The sequence below is a fragment of the Glandiceps talaboti genome, chromosome 7 (genome assembly GCF_964340395.1).
Source record: "Glandiceps talaboti chromosome 7, keGlaTala1.1, whole genome shotgun sequence".
NCBI lineage: Eukaryota > Metazoa > Hemichordata > Enteropneusta > Spengelidae > Glandiceps > Glandiceps talaboti.
Window position 1 is genome coordinate 1,344,244 of NC_135555.1, and position 10,258 is coordinate 1,354,501.

General features: G+C 36.2%; 1 protein-coding gene across 3 annotated transcripts in view; it reads right to left on the reverse strand.

Annotated features, from left to right (window-relative positions):
* The window catches only part of LOC144438308 (protein MTSS 1-like), a 40,599-nt gene extending 31,386 nt beyond the window's left edge, over positions 1–9,213 (reverse strand). For all 3 annotated transcript variants that reach the window (XM_078127370.1, XM_078127371.1, XM_078127369.1), the window contains exons 1-3: positions 8,814–9,213; positions 7,969–8,030; positions 7,660–7,733 (exon numbers count right to left, since the gene is read on the reverse strand). In XM_078127370.1, the coding sequence (XP_077983496.1) occupies positions 7,660–7,733; positions 7,969–8,030; positions 8,814–8,885 (208 nt within the window). In that variant the 5' untranslated portion in view covers positions 8,886–9,213. The remainder of the gene's footprint in view (positions 1–7,659; positions 7,734–7,968; positions 8,031–8,813) is intronic.
* Between the last annotated feature and the right edge of the window lie 1,045 nt (positions 9,214–10,258).

The window sequence follows — 10,258 nt, forward strand, 5'->3', positions numbered from 1 at the left end:
TACATAGCTGACTGTTACCTGCATGACTGACAGTGTAAAAAGTTGGAATGTAACAAACATGTAGCATACAGCTGTGACGACAAATACATGACAGTGTAGACAATAGAACTGATTCCAGTTGAAACTGAGAGAGTCATTTCCTATGACTGCTACACAGCTAGGGACAATTTGTATAATAGAAAGAACATAACAATGGCTTCTCTGATAACTATTTCTATAATATGGTATGTCTCCAATGACAGCCACAACTACAATGGTATGGCACCTCCACTAGCCACCAGTACAATGGTAGGCACCTCCACTAGCCACCAGTACAATGGTACGGCACCTCTGATAGCCACCAGCACAATAGTATGGCACCTTCCGGTAACCACCAGCACAGCCGTACAGTACTTCTGATAGCCATCATAATGGTACAGCTCTTTAGTGTACATGTGCATTGTATTTGTTACCTGAAGGTACAATATTGGTGTATTTGACATGTATCCTGTCTAATATTCTACTATGTTTGATGTGAAAATACTCCAGTGCAAACATGTACATATATGTATGTAGTCAAATATTTGCAGTATTACATACCAAAGTACAACATGGTATGGGTCACACATGTGCTACTTATTACAACAATCATACATTCACATGTGAATACCTTAAGAGTTACCGGTAGTTAGTTCCAAGTATAGCCCTAGACTGAAATGAAGTCTATGAGAGAGTGGACACCAACTGTTGGGTTCAGATATGTGCTATGCTACTACTGTTTACCACAACCATACACATGTACTACATTCACATGGGAATTACTGTGAGTTACCGGTAGTTGATTCCCAGAATAGAAACTCAGAGAATGAAATGAATTTCAGGAGAGAAGACGCTGGCTGTGAGGTCAGAGCATGGTCAGACAACAAGAGCTGTACTATACAACAAATATATTTACCCTCTCCATGTATTACTTTATAACTAAACAGTGTGTTTCACCGTACCCGCCATAAAACATATTGTAGGGTTTCTTTCACAGCACAATTTATATTCTCTCATAAAAATGAGAATTTTTGTGCTGGTACAACAGTATTGCTTATGAATTGGTTAAACCTTCCAAATGTCCAACACACTTTACCACATTTGGGGTACCGCACTTTACTAGGGTTCTCCTATAAATCATTAGCAGGTTATCAGAAACTATGTACATTGTAATAGTACATGTAATACAACGTTTCACCGAGATATTTATAACAATAGTATAGAAACTACTTAAAAGGATATATCATAAAAGATTCAATCCTCTCTGTTCACACATCCTCAGTAAAATTTCAAGGACAGTATTTTAAAGTTAGGTTAGTATAAAATATTCTTTTGTGGGCACAGCCCTAGTCTTATATTATTCACTAGATGTAAAGAGTTAATTGTTGACTATATTACCAACTCACTTGGGATTTGGTGTTTGGCATACCTGAGTGGAAAGGACTGTCACTGTGTCTATACCTCAAGGTCATAGAGGCATTTCAGTGCAAATATTCCTTACCTGTGTTGTTGTAAATATATCTACCTGATAATAACAAAGAATGGAAAAAGTTAAGTGTGTTTTTATCCAAATTCTTGAAAAAGGTTCAATAAAGTAACCCTTTGGGGATATGGTATGATTGCCAGTGTGATAGGTAACTAGTACAGTTGAGAAACTGAATGGTTCAACATGGCGAGCCTACACGATCTAACTCTGAGAAACTGCATGGGCTGACATGGAGAGTGTACATGATCACAGGAATACTGAGAAGCTGTGTGATCTGACACTGAAAAACTACATGGTGTAACAGCTAACACTAAGATACTGTATGGTCTAAGAGTAAAACCAAGAAGCTGTAGTGTATGTTCTAACACCAGAAACTGCATGGCCTAACAACACTGAGAAAATGCATGGTCTGACAGTAACACCAAGAAACTGTATGGTCTAACACAGTAAAAACAAGAAACTGTATGGTCTAACCTCAAGAAACTGTGTACATGTTGTCTGACACCATGAAACTATATATGGTCTAACTATAACAGGGAAGCTACATGGTTTTAAACTGAGAAACTGCATGATTTAACAGCAACATCAAGAAACAGAGTGATTTAACACTGAATCTACAGTGTGTCTAAACAGTAACACTGAGAAATCAAAACCGTGAGGTCAAACAGTAACACAGACAAACTGGCATGTATACTCAGTCTGATATCACATAGAAAGTGACAAATGTACACAACTCCACATAATGAAATCAATGCACAGATACTAAACTTTCACAGTGAGGTATATTCTCCAGCATTACAAAACTAGCTGTCAACCACCAATTCATGGCAGATGTCTTTTCTCTGTACTTTAACACTCTTAATTCCAGACTACTCCCAAAGCCCCTTCATTCTTGTAGTCTATTTCTAGTGTCTTTATCAGGATGAGAAAACACATAATACTACAGTTGTACACTGTTGGCTTTCAACAAACATGTTTGTCCCCTCTTACCTCACATATCACAACTAGACTCAAGTGTTTTTGTTATGGTTGGTAAGTAGGTAAAACCTAACCCAATTCCCAAAGCAGTTTAGAACAGTTCTCCATCGAAATTACAACAAAGTGTACAGGAATCTGTTTAAAATCTATCACATTTCCCTCTCTTTGTACGACAGATTTTGAAGTCTAAGTGAAAACACAGAACAAATGAGAAGCACTTTATCTGCATACAAAATATAATGTACATGTACTTCAATCAATTCATTCATTTGCAAATGTACTTTACTGTGTGATTTGTTTGTCCATGACCAACTTGACATTACAATGATCACAATCACATGTTTGATTTACCTATCAATTGCCTTATTATTTTCATCTTTAGCTGAAAATCGTCACAATCGTCACAAGTGTCATAGTCACACACACACACACACACACACACACATATTCTCTCTCTCTAAGAAGTCAAGCTAGTAGGATTACAAGATAACAATTCTGTAAATCACAGACATTTGCTGCTACATGAAGCTGATCAAATTCACATGATATGTATTAGACCATAAAATCTACAACTGTCTTCACATTGGCAACACAAACACGTCCAAGGAAGCCTGGTGTAATCTTATTGAAGTGCAGCAGACTGACACTATCTGTGTTAACATCAATACAGCTATCATAACAATTATGAATCTAGAACAGACAAGAATTGATAATATGAGAGTAGGGTTTCTTTGCAAATATTATAATTTACAGAATTCATGAATTATTATTTTGATTCATATTTGCACAGTCACCCTGGACAGAATCAAACATTTCATCCACATACACACTCATAAATATCAATACTTGTTAAATCTCTAGCGTAATATCAGGCTTCCAAAATGTAATTTTATCAAATATTAAATAATCTATTTGGGATAAGGTGACTTGTCACTGGATGGAAGATACCATCCCCAGACAGATATAGGAAGGTATTTCTTTGTATCCCTGTACAAATATAGCGATTGAAGGGTAGAGTTAGTAAAACCCATTTTCAGACCTCAACAGTAAGACCTGACTGGTATAGATTGCTGTTATTCTAATGTACTCCGGCATTCAATCAGCCTACAGCAAGTCAGGTCATCACTAAATTTCTTCATCACTATACATCCATTTTACAAACCAAATAAAAACCAAGAGCTGTCAAATGTAATTCAACAACTAGTTAATCATTTTGTGAAAATACACCTCTTTGAATGAATGCCGTCTGTGTCTGGTTATTAAATGGTACTAAAACATAACAACCGCTGAATTGATATTGCGTCATCTGAAAGCAAAGTTCAATGTTTTACAGAAAGCACAGAAGAAATCAAATCTGAACATGTGACATCACCTGGGACTTCAACATAATAAGTCTTGTATTTCACATAGACAAGGAACTGAAACATGAATCGAGAGTGAGCTAATTGGCTTATTCTACACAGTTGTCTATCTTATACAAGTATTGTCTATCTTACATGTAAATTAGTAATAAATGAATTTTATACAGGCAAATTCCTGGTATAATAATGTTTTTATCATATTACGTTCTGGTATGGTGTCAGCTTTTTATATTTGTGAATGGGTGACGTTGGTTTCCTCTCTCGGTGTACAATAACAAATTGTTTATCAGAAATATGCAGGCCCTTTTAAAAACAATCATTGACAATTAGATCAGATAGCAGGAAAATATTTGCTAACAATGGTGGGATTAGATCATCCATTATGTTTTGTCAGTGCCTTGATGTAAAACAATAACTAGGAATGTTCTCCTCATACCAGATCCTATCTAGGTCGTTTCTCATTACCATATCTTTACAAATATTATCATACATGTAGTAATTCATAATTTCTGACTCCCTATCTACATGAATATAATCATCCCATGAGAGTATCCTCAGTTAAGTAATAATTAATGAGAATTAGTATCCTGCCATCTGTACTTCTATTTACTCCTTGATTTCAATCAGTGGATAATTTTCACTTAAACCAAACGCAAATCACCATGGTGATATTTATTCCCATCACTATTTCCTTTGACAGAACTGAGTTAATGGTATTGAGATTTAGTATTCTATTGTTTTGACTAATACAACAATTAAACTTAATCTATTAATTATTGTCAACCATGCACGAAAAGTAATCAATAATGCAAATGATCTTGTCTTAAAAACTGTACGAGAGTTTTCCCCTCATCACTGTAGTATTATATAGCACAATTGTTATCACTGTTCCATAGCAAAATATACATGATGTGACTTCAGGCTATACTACTCATAGTGTTTAAAAATGTAAAAAAATAAAATCTGCTACTAGTACCATCTGGTAGTAATACATATATAAATGATGTACACTATACAACATACTGTGTATTAAACTGAGGTAAGGTGAAGTGATTCTACCCAGTGGTAGCCCCTCATATTACTATCACTAAGTCCAATTAGACAGAGTTCAGAATACATTCTGTGCTTTCAAACACTACAGTGCTATATGACTGTTCACTAAAGCACTGTAAGAATGTATGGACGTGTGACCACAAAATTGTCATTAACCACTGACTCTGGCCTTTGGTAAAACGAGTCTGAGAAAAACGGAAACTACTTTCCTGATTAGCTAACACTAAGTGGTCGTAGTAATAGACTGTACAATTTGTATGTACTTATTACTTGATTATTGAAATACATATACAATACTACCCTATGTCACTATATAAATCATACATGTATATGGTCAGTGAAGGCTAGAACCTAGAACAACTGAAATAATACAGAATTCACTCAGTTCTTTCGAACTCCCAGGCTCCACCCAGTAACTGGTCAGGTGGGTCACCAGACCACAGGGGAATGACCTCAAGGTTTTTATTTCAAGGTACACAGTGGGAAGGAAATGGTTTTAAATACACTCATATCTCAGTGGGGTGGAACAATTTGTTTTAAAGTGGCTGACAGGACTTGATATGACACCAGACAAAGGAAAAACCCACTCGTGTTAATAAATAACAGAATTGATGAGACTAGTAAACCTTTAAATCAGTCATTTTTCCCCTTTCAAATACACTATGATCTTGTTTCTGTGTTATACAAAGGTTTGCTTTTCAGTTTTACTTTGGTCCATATCATTCAGTACGAAAATGTTCAAACAATTGTAATCACAGTTCTACTTTTTAAATGATGTCATAAGACTCATATTGAGGAAATAATGCACAGTTGAATAAGATATAGCGATGTAATTTTGTGTCATATCCTTTCTGACAAAATCTACCCAACATGTTCTGCATTGTGATATTGTTCCACAGGTTTGAATAAATATTATCTTGTTAGTTCACCGGTGTATTGTCTAGTTGTGATGAGCCAAACTTCCGGCAAAGTTAATTCCCCAGCACAACATTGAAACTGAGACGAACAGCTGGTTTATGCTATAACCACATGGCTTTGTAGGCAACCAGGCAAGAAATAAGGAACTGTGAGGCGTGATTATAATATATTATAATATATAACTACAGTTAACAACACTTTGGACACAAATAACAGACTTATGAATGACTTGTCTCCACTCGCTGTCTAGAGTTAGTTCAGGAAATAAGTCAATGTGACAACTAGTTTGTATGTATGTATGGATGTTGGGCGTGTTGGCTGGAGTCTTGCCAATGGCATCTACTTACTCACTGATCAATATGTGTGAAACCACACAAACCCACGTGCTATACTGTCTGTGCCATTCTCAAATACTTCCAAAATACCATCACAGAAATACCTTCACATATCATACAGCCCTGGTTTGACATAGTTATATGGTTTTTCAGTTGTTGTCAAAACTTTATACTGTGGCCGGAAGTTTGCTAACAAAGGGATATTGAGTTTAGATTGTACTAGGAGTTGTAGCTAATTGGTACCATTGTTCAACATTGTCAGACTAAATTACCTTTTTGAAACTTATCTTTGACTAACATCTGTACTTCTTTTTGGCTACTAACATTACAAACTATTCTACTTATCTAAATAATTTAACTATTCCTTATAATAACTTTTGATTATAAATTGCAAAGATTATAAAACACAGGCATTCAACTTCTGGTCACTTTAGACTGTGGCTTTTAAATTCAACATGTTTGTTAAATGTAAATCACTGTAAAATTTGTTTACCCTTTATCCTTCAAACACCTAATTTATTTTGACAGAAATGTGATTATCCAGTTAATAAATTATGCGCCCTACTTTTAGAGGAGCTATTTTAGTCAATACTTGCCCTTTGTATGTCATAGAAGTAACTTAACTTCAGCCTTTCATTTGATGCTGAAAGCTGACCTTTGCTATGTACAGTTTGTTCAAGAAGTGACACACTTCCGGTCCCCTTGTGTAAATTGGCAAAAGGCTGAACAATTGTGTGTTGGGTAGGGCATTATAATAAGTACCACTACTGGCTATGAAGACAACTTGCAAATGTGTGGTAACTCAGAAAAGAGAATTTGTATTTGTTATGATATGAAGTCCAATGGAATTCAACATAAGGGATACTATGGGTTGAGGCCTCTACTGATGTGAGGTACTGAGAAGGGTTTCCTGAGGACTTGGGTTTGTTGACTGCAATGTGTGAGGGGCTTTACTGTGTTAGTATGTGGTATATGCTGTTATATTATAGTAAACTGGCTCATTTACACCAGGGTGTGAATTACATTAACAGCTGATCACCCCAATGGTATCTCAATCAAAGCTTGTCTTGCTATGTGTAGCAAATGGCATGGTTTGTATAAATTTGTACAAGTAACATTCTCTCACTGTAGAGTGTAGTGTAGTCTATGATTTTAGCAACCTCAAATTCACCCAAAAACCGCACCTTAATACACGCCTGTCCTAAAGCATCGTTGCTATTTGCAGTTACCTTTCCACACACATATTGTATACACAAGGCATTTTGTACCCAATCTCAAGACCAGGTTCATGTTTGGTAACAGTACACAGTAGACATCAGATCTATTGAAGTGTGTGTTGTTGAAAAGGTCTGCTGTAGAATATTGGTTTTACAGATTTATTCAATTGTTTATTATTATAAAGTCACAAATGGTTACCACCATAGACCATGACCCAGCAAATGGTCACAGTATCATTTCATGTCATGGTCACAGGTGCATCTACAATTTCTACTTGTCTGCTAAAACATACCTCTTGTGTTGGTTGCCATATCTGCCACCCTCTGAAAGGCTTCAAGAAATGCAGAAGCTGCAATGATGGTTGCTCTAAAGGATAAAAACAAACAAATATTTTCAAAATCAGCAGAAAAAAAAGCAGTGATGTAAACAGTAATAGTTTAGTTGTTTTTTTACATGTAAGTAAAATGAGTACACACACAAAAGAACTGTTGATTTGAAGTCCAGGAATGTCATACATTATTTGTATGTCTGGCTCCTGTGTCTGTTATGTCACAAATAAATACGTATCAACACTTACTGTAAATTACATGTAAAGACTTACTTGAGAGTGTGGTGAAGCTTTGTTGCTTTGCTCATAAAGTCTTCCCATACTGGACTACTTGTCTGGATAGGAAGGTGAAAAATAGATAAACACAGGTGTTATACAGGTATATCTTGTATCCCCAAATAAACTGTCAGTTGAAGAGATCAATTCACTGATAACATTTAAAAAATTATCCCTGCTTTGATAGCTTTCTTTCCGTTTATATATCAAACGAAACAATTGTAAATACAAAGTAAAATCTGGCGCTATTATCGATCCACTTTCCATGTCTATCACATCAAATAGGGCCTCGATGCACAAGGCATCGTATATTTTCGTTGTTACATTATCGGTGTGTGTGGAGCGACAGTCTGATAAATTCAAATTGGTTCGTTTATTTATACTTTAAATTCCCCGTGCAAACGGCATCAGTGTAAATTAAGCGATTGACGAGACGTATGATGCGTGCATTACAACCGATCCATACCTAATGTTAAATTTACGTCAAAAACTGCAGGTAATATAATTCATTTTTATTCAGTTCAAACCCTCCCACTAGCCCACTTCAAAGACGGGCATACAAGACCTCGCCCCATCTCCCACTCGACTCGTCCATCTTTTTTTTTGCCTTTCTGACAACTAAAATTTCGATAGCGTTTTCCCATAATTTCTTTTTTGTATGGTACAAATCCGACGAGCTGTCGCACAACTGTACGCCAACATACACAGATCACCGGAAAGCTTTTGTTGTTTGATTGATTGTTTTTGGGATTTATGTGTAGTGTGTGAATACTACATAAAATTGACCGGTTTTTCAGGAGGGAATTACTGTGACCGATCTGAATGATCAAGAGCACACTTACCTTCATATCATTTATGATTGTCTGGAATAAACCACCAAGGTTGCTGCAATCGCGTTCAATATTACCTTCCATGATGGGAAATAGATCCAATGTAACAAAGGTTTATAAATTTCGCGATTCCACTGAAAATACTGATGAAATCCACTGAATCCCGCTACCAGTAAAGCGTAGACATTCAACGTTCTGTGGTGGGATCGATTCGGCGGCTCTACTACGAGCGCGAGCACCACACTGGACGATAATATACGAATCGCCTTTAAAAACACTATATCCCGATTACTACTTACACGCTTGAGTATTACACGGACACATTATTACAGCAATACACAGTATTAGAAACCCAACGAGAGAGAGAGAAAACTGTATCGGACTAAAAGTTAAAATGTACACGTCCGGTCAATCTAGAGGGAAACCCAGTCAATCGTGTTCAATGTGTACACACAGCGCTGGACACGTCACGTGCGATTGAAACAGATTATTGATTGGTTGGCTCGCTCTTCTATGTAGTGTTTGCTCCCCGACTTCTCCAATGGGGAACCTCTATGGGATCGGGATCACAATGTACAATAAACAATGCCATTTCACATCTCAAACAGAAAGGATTACACAGGCAAGGAAAAAATTGCTCAAGTTTTTCAATTTTATTTCACATATTTGCAAACCAAGAACAGAACAAATAACAAATTGTCAAAATAATGTAAACATGTTGATCTACAAATTATGACAAAATTCATATTTTCCTTTGGTTCTTGAAGGTACTGAGGGGCAAAAAAATAATATTTACTTTTAGGTGCCCATTTAGTTTTGATGTTCAATACCAAAACACATGAACAAAGTCACGACCCGCGTTTGATCATATGTACATATGTGTTCAACTTGTTCTTCCCTTGCAAACGTCAAGAAAAATGATGTTAGAATATTAACCTTATTTGTATGAAATGTATATTTGGGAAGGTCAAAGGTCAATTACACTTTTGTTCCAGACGGACCTGTCTCCAGTTCTTCCCCGACGACACACAGCAAATCACCAAATGCCACATTTAAGCCACGCGTTATCAACCACATCGTAATAATTGAAATATCTAGTTAGTCTGTGACTCTATCCATCATTTCTATCGCAAATTCCACCTTGGCCAGAAGTAACCTTTGGTCTCCTGGCCTTTGAGTTTTCTCATGTTTCGATATCAGAAGTTTACCAAAATGAAGATCAGAAAAAAGGGACATTATTTTATATGATTCGTGAGCAGCACACGACAAAACAAAAGTTGATTCGTGATGTCCCACGAGCCGTACACGACAAAACAAAAAAGTATTTTATGGGAATCATAATCCCAACGTTTAGGGAAAATACACCTTGCCTCCGAATATGTTTAGAAATTGTAATGCTGTATGTAAGACCTTCGTTTGGAAACAATAGAGGATCATTTACACCAAGATACGAACAA